Here is a 23419-nt window from a genome sequence, read left to right on the forward strand (position 1 = left end):
ATCCCCCTTTCGCAAGAAAATGGACAGTATTTGAGGACTTATTAGTATTTCTACGTATATTTTCGATGACGGTAATGGCTTTAGTATATTTTACCGAGCAGCCGACTGCCGATGGTCTGACCAAGTTAAGCAGGCAAACTCCATCAAGCGGTGTGGGCTACGCCCGTCCCCGTCCGATAGTGGACCCGGGAGATTTGAGACCGATGGAATGGTCACGATCCTCAGTAATGAGGGACCGACAATGAAGAGAGAGAGATATTCTAAATATAGTTGGTCAAAGCAATTTGTCGATAAGGTCGTGAAAGATCTGAACGAGCTCGGTGCCGTCGATTGGACAAGCAACGACGCTAGACAGAGAATCATGGTGTTCCTTAGTGTCAGAGGCCAAGATCCACTTTGGGTCGCTGCGCCACGGCAGTACAGCTTGGCAAAAAAGAGTAGAAAATAAAAAGTGGCAACATTGTAGTGTAGTCCCTTTCAAACCAATACTTATAAGAAAACCGGACGACACTACAGTGTTGTCACTTTTTAATTTCTTTTTTCACACTGTAGTGTCGTCCCTTTCAAACCAATATTTATAAGAAAACGGGACGACACTACAGTGTTGCCTTTTTTTAATTTCTACTCTTTTTTGCCAAGCCGTAAACCAATTTGTCAGTCAGTAAGAACCAGGAAAACTATACTCATCCTTTTCTTTTGGGTGCTAGTACTAGTGTAAGACAAAGATAGTATGATTCTCTCCATCTATGATTGAAATGAGACAGTCCTTTGACAAACTATAGATGTATTTTAAAATTCTGAATTGAACGCGACTTTATTTACGAACGCAACAGTTTTGTTATTTTTGAACGCAATTTACGAACTGTCATTTTCATTATCATGGCGGAAGACGAGGACGGTGTATCAAATAAGAAATCGGCCCAAAATTCAAATAATGCAGGGTCTTCTCAGGACAACGAGCAGAACAGAACGGATTTGCCATACTTCCCCCGTTTACTAACCCCGGAAACTGACGAAGCGAAGTGTAATAATAGCGAAAACGGCGATGCGTCGCCCGCTGAAGCAAAAAGTTCGTCTTCGAGTGAGTGTTTGGAAGTCGTTTTTTGTCATCTAAATATAAAGGCACGCCCGTAGTCTCGTTCGTTTTGCTTTCAGAGTCCACCGGGGCGACACGGAAGGAGGAGAACCCGTTTTCGTTCCGCCATTTCCTGAAGCGCGACCTGTCGCTGCCGGGCACCTCGACGTACGAGAGCAAGGGCGCCCGGCCCAAGGTGTACGCGAGCACGGTGCAGCACTCGCCCACGCGGCCCGGCGCCGCGCGCGACCCCCAAGCCAAAGAGAGGAGCGCGGAGCCCCGCGCCGGTGATAATGCGTCTTCGAATAGTTCCGGAGAGGCGTCTCATAATAGTGTAGGGGACGATACCGAGGGCGATCGGGACCCGTACGCGGCCGGCGCGGACCCGCAGCCGTACCGGGCCGGCCCGGAGCCGCCGGGCGTGCCCTCGCTGCCCGACTTCGTGCAGGATCACATACTGGTGGAGCAGGCCTACCTGAACTCTAACGGGCCGATATCGGTGGATCTGGACAATCTGCCGGATTTTACGTTTAACACAAATTACAACGCGGGAGGCGCCGGGTCGCCGGGGCGGCGGGGGCCGCGGAGTTACGGCGGGCGCGGGTACTCGGCGGCGGCGCGCGTGCCGCTCGACCTGCCGCCCGGCGCCGAGGGCGCGCCCGCCCCTGACGTGCCGCTCAGCCTGGACCTCACCGAGTCTGTGAACCCCGCCGACCGACGGAACATGTCTCCCCGCGCCACATTTCCGTTAGACCTGCCTCCCAATGCTGGTGAGTTTTCTTTCTATTGTTATTCTTATGTATTTCTTTTGTATTTTTAGGGTTCCGTGCCCAAAGGGTAAAACGGGACCCTATTACTAAGACTTCGCTGTCCGTCCGTCCGTCCGTCTGTCTGTCTGTCACCAAGCTGTATCTTACGAACCGTGATAGCTAGACAGTTGAAATTTTCACAGATGATGTATTTCTGTTGCCGCTATAACAACAAATACTAAAAACAGAATAAAATAAAGATTTAAATGGGGCTCCCATACAACAAACGTGATTTTTGACCAAAGTTAAGCAACGTCGGGCGTGGTCAGTACTTGGATGGGTGACCGGTTTTCATTTTGCATTTTTTTCCGTTTTTTTTTTGTTTATGGTACGGAACCCTTCGTGCGCGAGTCCAACTCGCACTTGCCCGGTTGTTTTTGTTTCTTTTATTGAGCTGTGCAATAAAGAGTATTTGTATGAACAGATTGAGAAAATGAATTATTATTTGCATAATTTATGATTATTGTTTATCACTTGCCATTTGCATGACCTGACTTTTAATTATGTTATGAAATATTAATGATGGATACAAAAATACAACTATGCAGTAGAATACAATGCTCCTAAGAAAAAACACTGTATACTGTATGAAGTAATGCTAGTATAGTTTATTTAAAATATTATGAAGTAAATGTTTATTGAAAAATTGAGTTATACATATATGGTTCTGTATATTAGTCAAATAAAATCATTAATTTAACTGCCAGCTCTGATGATAAAAAAAAGAGCTGGAAAGGGTAATCTTAAAGCATCCTCAGGAAACTTGTTATAAAAATGAATGGATTGCCCAACGAATGACTTCTGTACTTTATGAACACAAAACTTTCTGATAGCAAGCTGATTTTTATTTCTAGTATTATAGTTATGGACATCAGAATTCTTACTGAAGGAGTCTAGATTGTTAACAATATAAATAATGTCAATATATTTTTTTTTTATCTAATTTTTATAGAGGCTTTGGACACTCTGGGTGAACATGTCAGCCTCATGGGTGCTTTCATAATTGCCTACTCAAGGGAGAGATCAATAAAGTGGTATACACTGATTGCATAAATAATGTCATTATGTCACACTATTTTAACGTTTGTCAACACTAACTGTATAAGATAGTGTATGATGTTGATGTGCCAGGGGCAGAGTCCATGCGGCTGCCAGACTTCCTGCCGGTGCACCCGGGACGGACTTCACCTGAACCAGAGCCAGACTTGCAGCCTTTGCTGCAGGAGTTGGAGAGGACAAGGTATGAACTTAAGCACCAGCAGCACTAGCACATAAAAGTTTTTGGCAAAAATTTAATTTTTGGTACAAGCTTTTATCGCTGACTGTACTTTTGTTTGCACAGGTAATTCATACTCATCGAGACAATTCTAAGAACCCCAAACACAATAAGGTCTCATTGTTTTATCACAGAGTTCCTATGGCCACTTCCGGTCTCCATCATTAGATCAGCTCGATGGTACCATAATATTGCATTGTCATCCGATTTATACATGCATGCAAAATTTCAGCTCAATTGGAAACCGGGAAGTGGATCAAATTTAACTTGCAAGATTTGATTACACACAGACAGACAACGGTCAGGTGAAAGTAAATAAAAGCTTGTAAAAATTTAACCAAGAGGTGAAAGGTACAGTCATCAGCAATAGTAGCTTACACAACTAGGGCCGCAAAAATATATGACGCGCTCTTATTGCGCTCCAAATAAGAACGTGTCACATATTTTTGCGGCCTTAGTTGTGTAAGATACTATTGCTGATGACTGTACAAGTTAAATATCAGAATGTTCAACAGTCAATAGTTCCATTTATTTGTAAAAGATAGGTGAAACTATTACTGTGGTGTATGATGGAAATTCTAAAGACTGTATCGTTAAGTATAGGGAAAGATTAAACCTGCTCTAACTGTTGGCATGTGTATTATTTTGTATTACTATGTTGTAAGAGTTTGATCTGGGGGTATTTTTAAGCTATATCTGATTTAAGAAGGTTTGACATTTTTTTTTATTTTAGGGACTTTATGATGGTTTTAATACCGTATAGCAAATACAGTCCGGACAAGCCTATCGAACTGAATTTGAGACTATTTCACCTACTCTTTGGTACGATTTAAAGTAACAACAGGTTAATAGACTGCCAAAACATGTTATCTAAGTGTCCTCTTCATGTCTGTTCAAATGAGCAGCTGCGGAATAAATGTGGTGAATTTTTATTTTTACATAAAAGCGATTTTTCAGCTTACGTTTTGGAATCCCTTCAATTTCTGATGCAAGCGTAATGACGGAGACCGCTAGAAGAATACGCTTAAAACCAAACCCTAACGGACATTCATGGCGTTGATCCATCGCTAGAGCGGGTCGATAGAAAAGCTCCATGATAGTTATATTAGATGTCAAAGTCATAGTTGTCGTAAGTAGCATGCCGTATTCTCTAAAAGGCTACCATGCACAGATCCTAAACTTTTTTTTAAATGAAAAGAAATGCTTGTTTTATTATTATGAATGGGCTTACTCATGGCCACAGACTAGCCGAGGCATAGACGTGGCCTACGATGGAGCGAGCTCGCCCAGAAGGTGCCTGTTCACTCTTGATTTGAAGGTTGCCGGGTTATAAGAACACGGAAATATAGACGCCGGCAAGGAATTCCATTCCTTGGCAGTGCGCATAAGGAAAGGACGAGGATCAAACGTGGACTTACACCAATAAGATCAAACAAAAAATAAACACCACACAACGAGCCATGGAAAGAAGCATACTGGGAATAAACAAAATGCACAAAATTAAAAACGACACTATAAGAATAAAAACAAACGTCAAAGATGCGCTCACACAAGCCCTTAAGCTCAAATGGCAATGGGCAGGACATATTTCAAGATACACAGATGACAGATGGACAACACTAACAACAAGATGGAAAGGACCATTACCAGCCAAGAGGAAAGTTGGCAAACCAGTCAAACGGTGGACTGATGACATAGTAGAGGTTGCAGGAAAAGACTGGATGTACAATGCCAAACACAGACATTTATGGAAGAAATGGGAGGAGGCCTTTACCCAAACGGGATCCATACCTCACGAAAGGAGGAAAAACAACAGAAACAACAGCATAAAAACATATTTTAACAGAAACTAAAAAATAGAGTTATGGAAATAAAGAGGCTATAATAATAAGGATGCTTAGACTATGTCCAGATGTTTTGGTATACGAATCATGTGTAATTGCTGTTTACATAGTACGATTTTTTTTTGTGTGATATTGTGTTGTTTGCAAACCGCAAATTTTCTTCTAGTATTTGTCAGCACTCGCTGTTACTCGAGAGGATTGAGTAAATTTCGTCCAAACCATATGCTTTACGTCGAGGTCCCAGGACGAAATGTGTAGGTACCTAATTAAAGCACCAATTAAACACATGTGTAGTTTTGAAATAAAAATATAATACAAAAAAAAACGGCTATGTAAAGTTGTCCCTATAATTAACGATACAGTCTTTACATAAAATAATAGTATTTTATACAATCGTGATATAATAGAGAGCTTTTCAATCGAATACCGTGTTTAGGCAACGAAGCTTGCTGAGTTGCCTAACTCAGGTACGAAATTGAAAAGCTTGATTATATTATATCACTATTGTATACAATACTTTTTCTACGAGCCAAAAAAAATAATACTTTAAACTAGTAGAATCATACAAACAAACCAAACCAAAAGTATACACAGCTAAGATACGCAAGCAGCCGCCTACCTACCTTCATACTGGTACGCGCCTCCGCCGCCGCGCCCAGCGTGTTGGTCAATGACACCTTCTCGTAACTCATGAGGCCCTGGTACTTGCTCCGCGCTAAGTTAATTTTTTAGACTATTTTCTCGATTTTGGCCACCGTAGCCTATGGAGACTAACAAGCAACACTAAGTGGTTTTCGTAGTCTATGGATGTTGCTATTTTAAGGGTGTCACATGCGCGTTTCTGACTTATGAACCAATTGTTTCTACTGTATAACCTAAAATAAATAATTAATTTGAGCTTTGGTTTTGTTTCGTCCTGTTGATCGCGGAGAGCTGTGATTGGTCAATTTCATTATAGTTGACTAAACTGTATCGTAATGAATATTATAGTTGAGTTGGGAGCCCATACATTAAAAATACCCAATCGAAGTTTGGTATAAGAAATCTTAATTCAAGAATTATAGTCGACGAGTAGGAAAAAGATAAAATGAATCATTCTGCTGGTGCAGGACAGAGTTAAATGTGGAGCGGCGGCAACGTGCGCGGCTCGAGGAGGAGCTGCGCGGCGCGCGCGCCGAGGCGCAGCGGGCGCGGCGGCGCGCGCAGGACGCCCAAGCCATGGGCGATGACGTAAGCGAGACAGCTCGTTAAGGCCCATTTACATGGTGCGAGTTTCTCGCCTCGAACGCACGATTATCGTAGTACGAGAAAAAATATAGTATGTAAACTAAACATATCGTACTAGAAGGAGCGACAATCGCCTCGCCTTTGCCGATTGGATGTCTCCGTGTAAACAAAATTTTAATGCGTGAATCGTATTTCGAGTTCATGTTTATTGGAGTCCCAATTTTATGCGTTTTTTTAGAAAAACTTGATTATATCACTATTGTATACAATACTTTTTCTACGAGTCAACTAAAATATTCTACGAGTCAAAAAACGTCAAAAATAGATGACGTAATTTATGAACACCCCCTTGGTCAATTTCATTATAGTTGACTTAACCGTTTTGAAATGAATATTATAGTTGAGCTGGAAACCCATACATTAAAAGTATCTTGCAGTTTGGTATACGAAATCTTAATTCAACAATTAGGGCCCCCCACATCTGGCGTCTTTCGACGCCGACAGACGCCGACGCTCGAAAGACGCTAGATGTGGGGGGGGGGGGGGGCTTACAGTCGACGTGTAGAAAAAAGTTCTTTTGTATGACCTACATATGTACCTATTCACCCCTCAGAGTATAGTCAGATATCACAAAAACACCGTGTAGGTATACTTATATGTTGTCGTTTCCCGGCAACTTATTTTTTCTTAAAAGCAACGTCACGTTATTTCAGCCAAGAGCCTGAATATTAAAATACTCGTAAATGTAACTTAAAATAATGTGTGAAACAAGAAATATTTATTAAGAATATTGACAGTATAGTGAAAAGATTAGTAACTAATCACGTAAGTTGACTGGTAAAAGTCGTATGAAAATCGGTTCGTACCGATTCGTGCGATACTCGCACGTACGTGAAAAAATGTCAGACGTAAACCAGTTCAGACGAGTCGAGAAATAGTATGCAAATATCTCTCTAGAATGCAGCTCCCCGTGTAAACTATTTCGCCTGGCGATAATCTCCTTTCGAGTATCGCATGACATAATCGTAGGAGAGTTTTTATTTCTCGCATGAGTGTAAATATTTTTATACGATAATCGCCTGATGATTATTGCATATGATAATGTCATACGATTTCTCGCCCCAAAACATGCGAGAAACTCGCACCATGTAAATGGGCCTTTACTTGTGAACAGGATTTCATAAATTGTACAACTGATAAAGTACCTAGGTCCTAGGTGATTTGAATATAATCAATGTTCAAACTTGTTTTTTTCAGTATCGAGAATCGCCTGAATCAGAATCATTGGTTAATCAATTGAGGATACAAATCAGGAGGCTTAAGGTAAGTCACTGATTCGTTTGTTAATGTTTCGTCATATTTCGGATTTTCAGCTTTATTAGAAAATAAACATAAAATGTTGAATGCAGATGTACAGGAGGTGTCACGATTTTAGTATCCACGTCGTTATACTACTACTAGCCATATAAAAAAGTGGATACTTATGTTGGGGCACCGACTGTGCTGTATGAGATAAAAATAGAAGCGAGTCGGCATTTGGTTTTTTTTTTCTCACACCCTTCTTTTTTTTTTCTTCTGCAGTTTTTACTATTATAAAACAATAAGTATAAAATTGCATTAAAATTAATAAAGGCCATCAAATTCTTAGTGAATTTTGTAACGGCCCGGTTTGGGACCGGTCAAAAACTGATTTTTTTTTTGTTCAGGAAGAGGTCGCGGCCGCGCAGGCCGAGGTGCGCTCCCTCCGGAGCGGCCGGGCGGGCGCCGCCGCCGAGCTGCGCGCCGCCGCCGACGTGGCCGAGGCCTCGCTCCGGTACGTGAAAAAAAGATAAACCCGATAAGGCCCGTCTCCATATCGCGCGGCAAGCTATCGAACACTGGCTCCCACTCCACCCTGGGCGCGCCCGGCCCGCGCCGCGCACACACACAAGCATTCAGTGTCGGTGTGTCGACGCGCAGCAAAGGAATGTTCGCGCGCAGTTGGGACGGGTGTGTGTGTATATATTTCAGTTGGCTCGCGCGGCCGCATACGTGGATAATGAAAAGTGTCGTACTTTAATTGAATTATACGGCACTAAACGGTTTCTATGGAACAGTAAATGTAGTGATTATCGCGACAGATCATTTTTCTATTTGGTTATACTTCGTTCCGAATAATTATTTTTGTGATATAATGTGGTCGATTGTCGGATCGCGGCCGCCGCGCATAGGTTCAACATGGTGCCGAAATTGGCTCGCGAGCCAAAATACAGGTTTGCCGCGGTCGAACATTACTCGCGCGGCCGCCGCGCAATATCGAGACGCGCCTTTACACTTTCCATATCACAACACAAACTTTAAATTTACACCAAAATTTCAATTTTCAATAAACCTAACCGATGTTTTTCTTCCGCAGCGATCTCCTAGCGGGCCTAGATCAGGTCCGGAGCCTGAGCCGCACGCTGGACCCCACATGACGCCACCAACGTTTGGGCTAGTGTGTGCCGTATGGTAGTACGGGCCTACGGCCGCCCCCGGCGCGGCATATCACCCCCACACGCTCATTGCATCACATACATAGGTACAGACAAATGTCAAAGTGACAGAATGAATGTTGACAATTTGCGGTTTGTATACCTTTGCTTTAATACCCACCATAAAAGTATAGCCTATCCGATTAATAAAATCAAGATCACCATACATTTACTATGGCGTAGTTTATTTAATCTTAGAAAAACGGACAGCCTATAATAATTAAATTTAAATTAATTGAACAATACAAAAACATTTCAAAATAGAATGAAACAAATAAATAAATAATATGAGGCATCTTATACCTAGCCCCAACTCCACAGTAACCAACGGCTTGGGTTTTATGATATTTTATTATTTCAAATATATATTGTTGTAATGAATGTTATAAATTTCAGCCTTTGGGAGAAGGGAAAGTAAAATACACTGACTGACTGTCCCGTATTTACCTAATGACAAGATACTTTCTGGCAAGTGTTGCCATTTGAACTTGTAACTTTAAAAATACTCTCAACTGAATAAAAATGAATAACACTGTAAACAGCACTCCGGTCTCCTGGGGCCTGACAAGAGTCTCGCCTTCACTCGCTCTAAAGCCGACCACTGATAGTTAGGGAGGCGAGGTAGCTAAATGGCGTAATTCAACGGCGCCGTCGAGACCTATCAAAATCGAAAGATAAAATAATTTCGAAAAGAAAAGCTCGTATGGCAAAAACCATTTTAGCGGTGGGTTTGGTGTGTACGGTTTTTCAAAAATGTTAAAAAAAACAGTTACTTGGGCATTCTCGAGCGCGTCAGATATTCATACTACGTATGCCCCGAGTGCCTCTGATAACAACGGTATACTAATCTGCCGGTTTGCGTGGTGGGGGTAGGCATAAAAAGTAGTCAAAAATGCAAAAAAAGAAAATTTACTCGAGCGCGTCAGATTTTCGGAAGGGGTGTTAAGTAGGCCCCAAGGAAGCTTCCTTTAAAAAAACTGACGATTTCGGCGTGACGATAAGTGACGATGAATTTTTGAAAATGCAAAAAAAAAAGTTTTTTTGAAATACTCGAGCGCGTCAGATTTTCATAGGGGAGGTTTATCTCGGTATCCTGAAAGCATATTTTTTTAATCTGACAAAAATGTTGGTGGGTTCTCTTAATCTGACCGAAAAAGGTTTTTTGGTTTGGTTTGGTTTCTTTTTTTTCCTTTCTTATGTAAAGAGACCTTTTTTGTGTAAAATAAAATTACCTTTTTTGTTTATTTAAACTTTTTTTTTGTAAAATGTATCGTTCGCGACTTATATCCCGCAGCGCATTCTTAGGAAGACGAAATGGCTCCTCCACACTTCCGGTCATGCGGAAACCGGCAGATTTTGTATTTTTAGTCAGTTTTAGATTATATTCTTCAAAATAAAAAAATAAAAAATCGCGCTCGAGAATGCCGGATTAACGTTTTTTTTTTTACAAGTTCGCGACCCTATAACTCGGCGGCGTCAAGGACTTATCTTCAGATTAGTTAAATTTAGTCTTTAAACACTAAAATCAACCCCCAATATCTTAATCTGACGCGCTCGAGTATTTCAGACTATCCATTTTTTTTTACTAATCTGATCGTCTATCCTAGGCGCGCGTCACTACATATAGAGCTAAATACTTTACAAGGTTGTTCTATTAGGTCTAAGGTATCTCTCATATCTTAAACTGCCACGCTCGAGTATTGCCGAAAATTCCCCTATTCGCCTCCCTAACTATGACTAACAGGCCGCCGGACGATACCGGCCTGTCAGTTAGAACAAAAATTTGACAGTTCCGAACAACTGACCGGCCGATATCGTCCGGCGGCCTGTTAGTCAGTGGTCGGCTTTAGAGCAAGACTTATTCTTGTAATCCATTTATAATTAGCTGAAATAAATTATATGTTTTATACATATTTGATTCTCTACTCGTAGTACCAGTAGTGTTGTATTCGCGCCTCAAATTATATTTACTGTTGAATGGAACGGATACTTGTTTGCTTGAGATGGATTTTCTATGGAAAGTTCTGGACTCTTCTCTTGGTCTTTACTCGTGTAAAACCAATCATACTAACAATATGCTTGGGGTCGACTTCATATTTGAAACGTAACGTTATTCTTTTTGTTATTTCAAACGGAATCTCATTGTGATAGTTTTCAGAACATAAATTATTATAAAAAAACAACTAGCTGCTGCTATTTATCCGTGTAATACTTTTGTATAAAATATTTCTGATCAAAATACCTGTTATAAAAGTAACTATAGTTAATAGTCAAATAATTGTGTAGGTACCTAAAATACAGTGAGCTAGTAAATATATTAAAAGAGTTATAAAAATAAAGTGGGTCTTACAAGTAAATAAATATTAGGGGGGCATCTTACACAGATCAACCTAGCCCCAAACTAAGCAAAGATTGTACTATGGGTGCTAGGCGACGATATACATACTTATATATATAGAAAACACCCATGACTCAGGAAAAAATATTTGTGTTCATCACACAAATAAATGCCCTTTACCGGGATTCGAATCCAGGGCCATCGGCTACGCAGGCAGGGTCACTACCCACTAGGCCAGACCGGTCGTCAAGTATAATAACTGTGTTATAAATATCGACTTTAAATATCTTTGTATCATAACGTTTCTTTAATGTGTATATTTAAACAAATGGTAACCGTGACAATGTAAATAGGTACAAGCGGACGGATGAGGGAGGTTCAATGTGAACGATAAAGTAATATTATTATTATATAACAGTAAAATTGCGAGTGATATATCGAGTAAGTATGTATTTGTAGCTTAAGGCAGACTATACGGTGATTATTGATACGACGATGCGAAAAACTTACCATTGTGTTGCCATTACAATAAAATTTTATTATTAGTGATAATGTTGCACCAAGCAAAAACTATTTTTTTATTACTAAAGTCGACCGGGGTATTTTTTCGAGCAACATGAATTACAAGTCATATAGTGATAACATCGTGAGCTCCTTGGAAATATAATGTAACAGAGGGCGTGGTAGGTATTTGGCATCTAATAGTGCTCCCATGCTGCAGATATATAAAGTTACATAACATGATGCAAGTACATATAACATTAACTATAGTCGAAGTCATAAGTACCTTAATCCATTGCAATAGGGTTGAAAAAGGTAGATGTGAATTATGAAGTCGAGTGTAAAACTGGCGTTAGGCATATGACATTATAAAACTGCAGTGTGGAAGTATAACAAGATGCAATCACCGTATAGAGAAGGTATTCTCCAGGCACTTGTGTCTTGTATGGACGAGGCTTATATCCAGAATATATGAAATATATTTATTGTAACATTTACTTTTTATACTTAACTTATGCACCTTCCTTTATATGATAAGCTATGATAGTTGTGTGTTTACCTATTTTGCTCTTCTCAACTAAATCATTTTGACTATAATTTCAGTTTGTGCCTTACCTAGTAGATATTTTTTTATCGTTCCTCAATAATATTATGTTCAATGTCTTGTGTATGGAATTGTGAAGATTGTTTAACGATTATTTTAAGACGGTTTGTTTCGATGTACTCGCGGACGGATCTTCCGGAATAAAGAACTTACTTCGTTAAAACGACTTTATATTTGTAAAAATCACTGTTAGATATACCTATTACCTTCATACTAAAAATATAGACCAAGAGCTGACCCTGGGAAAAGGTATACAAGTTAAAGAGCAACTTTGCTGCCCTGCTTGTCAGACCTTCACTAATGAAGAGCTGCCAGACTCCCGGATCCAGTAATAAGGATTGTATAGCTAACAGAAAGGACACTTCCTACAACCCGAAGTTTGACAGCGATTCAGGGTCGAATCATGCTATCCCTTTCTAATATATAGCACTATCCCTTTCGGCTGTTTATAGTTCGTTTTTTTAGCATTAGAAATAAGGTAAACAATCTTGATGTCTTTTAATTGAAAAACACATTTTAAAAATAAGTTACGGCAAATATGCAACAATTATGACTCTAATACGATCATTTATATTCTTCTGCTTTCATTATTAATCGTTTTTGATTTTTAAAAAGCGTTTTGCAATTAAAAGACATGTCAAGATCGCTTACCTTCTTGCAAGTTCTTTCTAATGCTAAAAAAAACGAACTATAGGGTTGTCAAAATTCAAGTGATTATCTTATCTGTGGTCGTGCATGCAAAAGGAAGTCAAGTGGTGCCAACCCTAATAATTGCTCGGAGCAATGCTGAGCCGAGTTCGACCGAAGTCAGGAGTGTCTCCCCACTGCTTTTGGGATTAGCTAAGCTCTTTCTGAGGATTGAAAACATAATATTAATGAAACGAAACAACACCCCTTTATAACAAATCAATTTATTCTAATTATTTGAAAAAAAAAACCAGCTTACATAATTATTATAAAGGAATGAGAATAATACCCGAGATAGTAACTAAGTATGATTACTTAATATATAATAAAATTTCTGAAGATTTAATAATAAGTTATAATATGCTGTTTTACAAATGCCAAGAAAACAATAATTTAATTATAAATTTTCTATACACTTTAAATATCCGGCCCTTCAACGTGGTCAGAAAAATGGAGGTCTACTAGCAATGTGATAGTTTTAAGGTATTTATTTATGTATGGGCCATTAGTTGCCTGAAATAAAGATTTTCATTCATTCATTCATTCAATGCCTCCAGAGACATATATGGAGCGATTTAGATGTACCTTGTGTACGCAGGGCCTTACGAAAATAGTAAATCATACTGTACAATCGACTATTTTTAAACTTGTAAGCCTATATAATAAATTATAAATATTTTCCTCTCATCTGCCATGTGCATCATATGCGTGGTTTGAGTAATAACTTTTCGACTCAATAATCCACTGATTTTCTGATTTCCTAGTTTAGGCCATCGACCAGTTAGAGAGGTTATGTGGTTGAAGAAGGTGCATGGTGTCCGGAGCCAGGGGTTATTCGCAGACGGTTTAGAACGCAAAATGACTAGTGTAATATTTTGCCTATATCACTCTTAGTTCTACATCGCGATTGGTCCAGAATGCAAAATGCCTACATCATTTTCGTCGTTTTATCTTTACGTTAGCGATGTCGACGGGGTCTCGCGGGGCTCCTATTCTGTGCTCTTTGGCCTTCGGTCATTTAAAGATAACTAACGAACCTAACCTACCTGTGTGATATAAAAAAGTGGTTATTTTGCGTTCTAGACCGCTCGCGATGTAGACTAAAAGGGATATAGGCAAAATATTACACCAGTCATTTTGCGTCCTAGACCGTCCGCGACTATAGCGGAGCCAGGGCCTAGAGCAGGTGGTCCCAGGGCGAGGGCGCGCGCAGGAAGTACTTGCGGCTGGCCTTGCGGAACCGCGACTTGTACTCGTCGGGGGACACCACGGTGGGCTGCCCCGAACCGAGGTTCTTCTTCACCAGGTGCTCCAGCTTCTTGTCCCACGTGAATGTGCGGATGTAATCTGTGAACAACAAAATATGTTAAAACCGTTTATGGGTTTCGTTCTGCAGTCTTATGTAGATGGTTTATACAGGGCGTCTCACGGCTATGCCACATGGAGGGAAAGTACCCTAAATATTGTAGATGGAACATTTTACTGAAAGAAGACATTATTTTAATTTAAAAACCAATTTAAACTGCATTCATAGATTTTTAAATAATTACATGGTTGAACCGGGAATCGAACCCGCCGCACGAGAAAAAAAATCACCTGTAGCTTTATCATACCGATCGAAAGGCTTGATCATAAGGATTATTTTTTGCTAAAGAACATAGTGTCAGAAACAAAAGGAAGACCATGAATTTTAACATTTGATGTGAAATTTAGCGAAATAATCAAAAGAGTGCGGCTTTGTATTCAACAGAATGAGACTACATTTTGAGCATTTGATAAATTAAATTGATTAATTTTGAATTAAAAATGTTAAAATTCATGGGCTTCCTTTTATTTCCGACACTATGTTATTTAGCAAAAAATAATCCTTATGATCAAGCCTTTCGATCGGTATGATCGGGAAGCTACAGGTGATTTTTTTTCTCGTGCGGCGGGTTCGATTCCCGGTTCAACCATGTAATTATTTAAAAATCTATGAATGCAGTTTAAATTGTTTTTTAAATTAAAATAATGTCTTCTTTCAGTAAAATGTTCCATCTACAATATTTAGGGTACTTTCCCTCCATGTGGCATAGCCGTGGGACGCCCTGTATATGGCTTATTTGGTTACAAAAAAGTGTCGACAGAATAATAATTAGTATACGGAGAATCCGAAATATACAATTTTGAAGTTTATTCCCATTTGTCCTGCTGCTGACTGCTGCCTTTTTTAAGGCGGGGACGGGGGAAAATAAGATCTAAACCGTAACTAGTAATACATCTAAATCGGGCTAATGTTGGCTTCGATAGCACGATTACAACGACAGTTGTACTCGCTCTCTATGATACCTCACGTACACAAACAAACAACGTTATACTCACCAATAATTCCTAAGACCAGCTTCTGTCCATCGATGCCCAGAAGGAGCGAGTAGTCCATGACGGAGTTGGAGGCCAGGAACTCGGTGTCGCGGTCGATGCACGAGAACAGCACCCGCCCGGTGTGGGACGCCACGAACAGCTGCTGCTGCCAACGCACTGCGGGAGGAGAAGTGTCAGCTTTAGTTGCATTAAATTGCTAACCATCATCAAACATCAAACATCAACATTTATTCAGCAAATAGGCCACAAGGGCACTTTTACACGTCAACATTGAATTTACATAAAAGCAAAAATAATAACATCAACAATTTTATAAAATAAAACTAACAATTCAATCTAACGTATTACAATTACTAAGAGATGTATATGGTCTCTTAATGTCGAATTACATACAAAATACAGATAAAAAAACACACGAAAAAAAAATCTAAAATATTTAGAGGTGTAAATGTCTCTAGGTGTCAGAACTATAAGATTATATAGTTTATCAAGTTATCCTTAGAGATGTATAGGGTCTCCAAGAGTCAATATCCTGTATATAATTAATACATTCATTAAGACAAAAGAAACATACGAGAACAGAATGAGGCGTCTCACTGTAATTAATTAATAAAAATTAAGTTACTGAGTATAATAGCTCGTGTTAGCTTAAACAGACCAGTCTCCACAAACAGCACCCGTTCACGAGTATGACGCGTATCTCAGCCATCTCAGCCTGGTTAAACATGACAGTTGCACCAGAACAAACAGCAACACTCTCAATTGGACCTTATGCCTTTTGTAATAAGGTTTACGAACTGTCAGTGAACAGTGTAGAAAAAACCTAAAAATACCATACTTTAGCAGACCGAAGGAATAGTTTGAATCAAACGCAGTATTAGTGAGGACGAAAACAAAAATAATGATTTAGTATGTATACGTCTAAACCTTGTTTTTATTGAGAACTTATGAAACTTCTAGAACAAGTTGAGCTCATTGAAATTGCCCTAAAAGGTTAAAAATAACGCAGAATTGTTACCATCGATAGTGTCTCACTTTCGGTAGTTCAAATTGCGTGAACATATTAGAAATTTGCTTGTGCCATACAGTCGTATCGTACATTACTTGTGGTAGCGCAGTTCTGAGCCTATAATTGCTTGCATCTGTATGTATCTCAAAATCCAAAGTAACTTTATAGTTAAGTATGCGAATATCTCTAATTTGTTGTTGCCCGAGCGAATCCACCTGGCACATAAGGTAAAAGTGTATGCAGTGGCGTAGCTAGGGGGGTCGGCGGGGGCGGACCGCCCCGGGTGTCACCCATTTAGGGGTGACACCCGACCGTGAACATCAGTGCAATGAAAGCGATGGAGTAAATCCTGAGCTATTTAACAAAAATTACAATTACTCTTTTTAAATATATTTTACAATTTTGATTGAATTTTGGGTTGACACCCACAATTTCCGCACAGGCTGCCACCCATGCTAGCTACGCCACTGAGTGTATGACCTCTATGAGGACAAAGGAAAGGCCGAGCTGCGGGAAAGTAGAGAGCTTGACCTGTATCAAATGACCAAGTATGAGCGAAGTCAAAGGCCGAGCTCTGCATAAGACTAGGCCCGGAGCATCCGACCGTAGTGCACTTCACTGCGAGGCCAAAGGCTAACCTGCAGGAAAGTAGAGCTAGAACGCTAACAAATGACCAAGTGTGATCAAGGCCGAAGGCCGAGTTCCGCATAAGGCTGGCTGTAGATCCGGATCATTTGACTGCGGCGCGCTTCCGTACGAGGCCAAAGGCCGAGCTGAAGGAAGTTAGAACTTGAACTCGAACAAATGACCAAGTGCGAGCGAGGCCAAGGCCGAGTTCCGCATGAGGTTGTAGGCCCGGAACGTACGACCGCAGCACGTTCCGCGCGAGGCCGAAGGCCGAGCTGTGAATTGAAGCAGTTCGTATTCGTAGTTGAAATAGTTTATGTTCTTTATAGAACAAGGTGCATGAGTTGTGTATACTGACGCTGCAGCAGGTTCTCGTCGAGCAGCACGGCGAGCGGCGCGGGCTGGGCGAGGCGGTGCCGCGAGGAGCCCTTGAGGTCGAAGCGCGTGCCGGCGCGCCGGTACCACACGTTCTCCATCACCAGCACGCCGTTGCCGGCGCCGCCCACCGAGTACACCCCCACTATACGGGCTTACACAAAACAAACAACAATTTATAGTCAAGTTCGATATGTACAAGCAGTGGCGTAGTGTGAACTAATCTAGCCGTGGGCGAAGTCGCATCTGCGAGGCCCTTTTCTTTGACTGCGCCCGAAGGGGCCTCGCGCGAGCCCCCGTCGGGGCGCGAGGCCGTGGGCGACGGCCCGCTTCGCCCACGCCTAGCTACGCCACTGTGTACAAGTAGCTATTTGCGTTATTTTTCCTTTGTTCCAATTGTGATTTTGGAACGAAATTGAAACTTTCATAAGTACCTATACGAGTATACTATACCTATAGATGTTGGTGCCCTATATAACGCTAACGATAATCAGGAGCTGGTTCTAATTACCACCACCATATTCTTTCCATTGTCAAAATTCATGAACATACATAGAGTTGCATCATAAGGGTTACTTTTGTACTTTTTTAGTACGGAACCCTAAAAACAAGAAACTAACGAATCAAGTAGGTAGGTACCTAACAGGCTGGGTAGTTGTTGGGTGCGACAGCTGGTGATGTAGTTGAAGTAGTGGGGCGCGAACTCCAGGAACTGGGTCCACTCCGGCTTGGTCATCTCTTTCAGGACGTAGCGGTCGTCTGCGGAACACATGCAGTGTACTCACACAGCTATTTGTGGCAATTATTATACCGTGGTCTTTCACCACTTGTCTGTCTGACTTATTGTAATCCGAGCTTAAGACTGCCTTAAATTGTGTCGCTTAACTTCAAACTCGGGTAAATCCATTCGACCCTCTCAGCAAATGTGCACCCTATTACCTTTCCTTCATACCAAAATCGCAGAATCTGACAGATGGATTTACCCGATTTGGAAGTTAAGCGACTCAAATATAGTAAAAGTTAAAAATGTTAAATTCATTTCTTGGGTTTACTGAGTCAGTGGCAAATTTTATTTTAAGTGTTAAAACACTGACTAAACATACATAACAAAAAACATACATACGTGGGACTTTAGTATCTACTAATCCCTCCAATGTAATCACTAAGTCTGTCTTTCTGTTACCCCTTCACGCTTAAACCGCTATTATGCCGATTTAGATGACATTTGTATTTTGTTATGGAGCTAGTTTGAGGAATTGAGGCCCGAGGAAGGACGTAGGATAGTTTTTATCAATTATCATCATTATTATCCCACGCAGACGAACTCAAAGTAGTCACATATAAATCTGAAAAATTGTGTTTGGATATTTGTTCCTCCGTCATTTAAAAACGGCTACCTTCAATGATTGGTGTAATTTGGTGCACCGATATCATTACCGGAAAAAGGACATACTCGTATGTATACTAGTTTTCATCCCGGATTTCATCACCCAAGGGTGCTATGGGGGTTGCATATAGTTCGAGAGTTGAAGAAGGGTGAGGCATGGGAGGGGATAATTTGTAACACGGCTGTTTTGAAAGGGGGTAAAATAAATGAATGGAAAGCTCCGGCTTGTCAAGAATGGAAACAGCCATGTTAACAAAATAAAATAAAATAAAATAAACTAAATGGAAACCTTGCTGTAGGAAAGCCAGGAGGAGAAACAATTAAACAAATTTAAATCTAACAAACTTTATTAACCTAAAGTTATAGTGTAAAAGCTCAGTGGTATAGCTGGGTCGCTTCACAGGTTCATGTCATAAGGTTTACACCAATTAATTAATTACTAAAGACTAAATTTCGAAATACCTAAGTTTTATGCACCAGAACTTTCAAAACTTTAAATTAAAATAACTATTGCTCTAAATCACATTTTAAATTTGTAGCCGAGCGCAGACGCAATTTAAAAATTAAAGATGCATCAGACCGACCTCAAAAACTGCTACCGGACCTGGAGCGGCGGGGAGTGACCTCGCCTATCCCCGGGAAGCTGACTGCTAACCTGGTTGGAGCCGGCCAGTGCAGATGACGTGGGACAGATCCCACAGCATCATTTTAAAACTTCAAATTCGAAACATCTTGAAACTTCTATAAACATCAAAAGCTTCTAGAAACATCTAGAAACATCCCGGCTCCTGCAAAGCGAGAAAAGGAAATATTAGCCGATCCCCTTTATGGCCGCTAGAGAAAAAAATGAAACAATTCGAAATTTAGCTCACCGCACTGGAAGCTGTTAGGACTTCTGGCGGAGCGCTCCCTTCCCTCGAGCAGGAGTCAACTCTGTAAAGAACCAAAACTTGGTTAAGAACAAACCCACAATGTTTCGCGCCATTTTTGAATTGATCACAACTAAATTCCATTTATACTTACTCAGTGGAACACACCGAAGGACTCGAACTGCTTCCACCATTTTGACCACCATGTGGAATGTGTGGTCTTATCACAAAATAGGGCTCATGCGAGCGTGCGTCCCCGGAGGGGTCCACACATCAAAAGTGCATGTCATCTCAGAATGACCTTCTCATATGTTGAGAACAAAAGGCCAAAAACAAAAGTAGGGTGCCAATCCCTGAAGACACAAATCCTTCGAAAATTCTGAACTGATTTATCTAGAGAACTCTTTCTTGAGCCTAAGAAATATATTTTATCATTAAATCTAATAATGTTTCATTTCAGAGCCACTTTGTCAGTCTGTAATTTCTATGTTTTGTTTTACATCAATATTATTTTCTATCTATAAAAATCATACCTAAATCATACAAAGTTTTCCTGGAGTGACAACATAAATATCTCAAGTTTTAATTATTTTTACTCATATGACAACCCCGACAACAGATAAGCATCAAACGGTGCATCTGAATGCAACAGATTATGCAAAGAAGTGCAATCAATCGAGTTAGTTTGGGATATTGTTAAAAACGTTGAAAGAAGAAAAAGAATTCAACCCAAAAATATTAATTTAAAATCCAAGAAAATGTCTACGTTACAATACCCCCCTCCCCGATTTTAAGGTTCAACGTAGGTGAACCGCTCGCTGTCCTCAGCGACTTTCATCCTAAAACAAAATTTAAAACAAAGTGAAGGCAAGAAAACTAACCTACTCAAACTGACCTAGAAAACCTAGAATGTAAACAAAAAGTCTGACGCAACTTCGAGATTCAAAACATACCAAAAATGCTCAAACGAACCCCCAAAAAATCTTAAAGTAAAATCATACTAACATTAAACAATTTAAAATAACTGCTGTTCTGACCGAACAAAAAAATCTAAATAATAATCTCGAACCCACGTCAGTACCACGGAAGGTGAAAAAAAACTATGCGGCCAACTGCGCTGCACATAGAAAAAAACCTCCGTCTATCTTTCCAACCCGTAAACAAACCGTTGGCCTTCTCAGTACAACGCGATAAAAGCTTGTTGTGCTGAGAAAGCCAAAAACCAACCGCCAGGACCGATGTTCAGCATTCCTAAAATAAAACTCAGCTAGACCGGGCGAAAATGAGACCCATAATAGTCCCCTAACTATAAGCCTTCAACGAAAACCTTTTTTTGTAACCCTACCGGTTGAGGACACTAAGGCCTGTCCCAACCCTTCAGGTAGACAACAATCATCAAATTAAACCCAAAAAATCCAAAACGGCCCTTTGAGTTGGTGAGGCACACCTGTCCCCCCAACTCTCCGGAATCAAAAACCAAAACAAAAAAAATGGTATACCTAAACAAAAACGAGGTATATAGCAGGTGAGTGGTTTGTCGTCCTTGGCGGCACGACGACTGGTACAAGACGAGGGGTCGTGCGTCCAAGGATAACTCCCCTAAACTCTAAAACCATACTAAACTGAAAAAACTACAACCATTTGACTGAGTTGCATTGCGGTAGCAGGCATGAAAAAGGTGGCGGAGACACCGAGTGCCGTTCCAATGCCTTCAAAAATGGCTCATTGGATCGTCAACACGATAAACAAAAGGTACCAAACCAAAAGGGGTACCGCGGTCGATATGTCCAAAAAAGCAAGAACCCAATTTAAAACAGCCCCTCAAAAATGGTAACTGCTGGGTATGAACCCCATACCGACCAAATGCGTAGCCACAAATACGCAAAATTGCACAAAACCGTGCTCGAGTGTGGTAAGCACTCGAAACCTACTACCGAAATCCAAACCTTTGGCTATGTTAAGGACTCGCTCTGACCTTAAAAGTGAGCAAGTTGTTTCGCCCCATTTATACATCACGCACTTTACCATACCGTTCATATCTCATCTGTCGCCCCTACCATACTTCACGCATTACAAATCCCGTTCTTCCATCCCCGCAACAAAATTAGTAGTGAATACAGTCAGTGCTGTTCACCACGTACCGTGCATAAAGTCGTGATTGGATATTTTACCATAATATCCAACACTCCATACGAGACAACCGTGAAACAAAACGTTCTTGTGTAGGCGAGGCCTTGGAAAATACCACCTTCTTGAAAACCTACCAAAACTTGTGTCAAAATTCTAAACATGCCAGCCTTATTCGAAATTCCCGCCAATTCTCAAACCGAGATTACAAACTGTATTCTTGGCGAAATAAGGTCTAAATAAAAAAACTACTTCAAATTAATATATCTCATTAAATTTGAGTACTAAAAAACCAAATCTCGTAACGTTATAAACCAAAACTATATTGTATTTAACTAAATAAATATCAATATTTAAACAAATTACAAAATGATTTTCCAAAACGAGCGTTTTTATAAACGCTGAACTCGTTACGAACTTAAGAAAACACTACTAAAGTTTACGCGTTTCCGAACGCACCTTACTCTGTGTCAAAAAAAAACAATTCCATGACTTAACCTTACTTTGCACTTTAAACTAATCTACAAAGAACAAAACTTTGGTTGCAAATACCATTTTAATTTGGAAAACTACCATCTAATATGAAACACAAGTCTTACGTTGTGTGAAGTACCGTTAAAAACTCGAATTACGGTAAATATTAAATACGCTAAATCAGCGACTCAAAACTACACAGAGTTAACCGAAAACTACCAAAAATACAGGTAAAACACTAAATCTTGAGATCAGGAATCATCTTATTTCACACGATTTTCCCTCTCCCTTCAAAATCAACGCTAAATGTCATTTCAAAGTCAAATAAACTAAACTAACCCAAAAAATGTATTGCATACCTCAAAATTTAAGTGAACTTGTTACAGATTACATCAAAACCGTGCTGAATTTGGATATTACCACTACAAAACAAAAGGCATCCAGCCATTTCTACAACTGGACTGCCGGATCACAGGAATTTATAATTTTGAAAATGAAATCATGTCAATTGTTCTGGAACTATAAGCGCTAGCACGCCGAAGAAGAATATCTTCATTCTTTAAGAAGTTAAATGATCATGAAACACCACAAGCATCTCGCCGGACACTACTGCCAGACCAGACTTCCATACTAAACTGTTTCCCCTGCGGCTATGCGGAGATTTCTGAAAAACAAAATGCCGACATCGCTTCCACAGCTCCTTGGACCTAGGATGTGCTCCTGATTGGCTTGACCATCCTAAATAAATGTACCTATCCTTAAGCTGTGAAATTGAGTGTTGCGTTTCAACTTTATTAAACTAAATATGCTATTGCATTGAAATTTCTGGTGCTTCATGTTTACAAAAGCTGTGCTGTGTAAGAAAATGAAATTAAATTATGTTAATATAACTATTGTTTTCCTTAACAATACTTGGTATGTGGTTAAATTACTATGCCTTCAGGCTTAACTGTTAAACATAAAAAGTCACAAAATTCACTATAAAACATTTATGAAAGTGCAGTTCCATCAAATCTATAAAAATCACAAAACAACATTTTACTAAAATTCACATATTTTCCTCCTAAATATGAAATTCTGGACTAAATTTAAGTTACTACAAGTGATCCCAAGTGGCAAAATTGTGTTCTCCTATCTTATGTTACAAAATACAAAATTCTTATTTTTTCATTGAAATTTAAATGTTAAAAGTGAAACCAAACGAAATTCTAGTGTCAAAACTTCAAAATAGTATCCAAATTTACTAAAAATGCAACACGTGTTATTGACATCTGTCAAGTCAGCAAAATTTCATAACCTCTAAATGTATCATACAA

The 23419-nt window shown here is 39.9% G+C and overlaps 2 protein-coding genes and 1 long non-coding RNA gene across 3 annotated transcripts in view; 1 reads left to right on the plus strand and 2 right to left on the minus strand.

The window, feature by feature from the left end:
- The first annotated feature begins 844 nt into the window (after positions 1 to 844).
- LOC134668628 (uncharacterized) lies at positions 845 to 12350 on the plus strand. The gene is made up of 7 exons (XM_063526068.1): positions 845 to 1081; positions 1156 to 1845; positions 3016 to 3124; positions 6114 to 6234; positions 7489 to 7554; positions 7938 to 8044; positions 8627 to 12350. Exons 1-7 carry the CDS (start codon positions 880 to 882, stop codon positions 8685 to 8687), a joined length of 1356 nt encoding a protein of 451 aa, XP_063382138.1. The 5' UTR covers positions 845 to 879; the 3' UTR covers positions 8688 to 12350.
- Positions 12351 to 13082: 732 nt separating this feature from the next.
- The window catches only part of LOC134668770 (putative 1-phosphatidylinositol 3-phosphate 5-kinase), a 71453-nt gene continuing 61116 nt past the window's right edge, over positions 13083 to 23419 (minus strand). Inside the window, exons 31-34 of the mRNA XM_063526228.1 lie at positions 17886 to 18005; positions 17230 to 17400; positions 15236 to 15391; positions 13083 to 14221 (exon numbers count right to left, since the gene is read on the minus strand). Coding sequence (XP_063382298.1) covers positions 14052 to 14221; positions 15236 to 15391; positions 17230 to 17400; positions 17886 to 18005 — 617 coding nt within the window. The 3' untranslated portion in view covers positions 13083 to 14051. The remainder of the gene's footprint in view (positions 14222 to 15235; positions 15392 to 17229; positions 17401 to 17885; positions 18006 to 23419) is intronic.
- Positions 18963 to 19766, minus strand: LOC134668789 (uncharacterized). Its single transcript, XR_010098826.1, has 3 exons — positions 19657 to 19766; positions 19506 to 19566; positions 18963 to 19421 (listed from the first exon to the last, which is right to left on the minus strand). It is a non-coding gene; the product is annotated as an uncharacterized LOC134668789 (long non-coding RNA).

This window comes from Cydia fagiglandana, chromosome 11, assembly GCF_963556715.1.
Source record: "Cydia fagiglandana chromosome 11, ilCydFagi1.1, whole genome shotgun sequence".
NCBI lineage: Eukaryota > Metazoa > Arthropoda > Insecta > Lepidoptera > Tortricidae > Cydia > Cydia fagiglandana.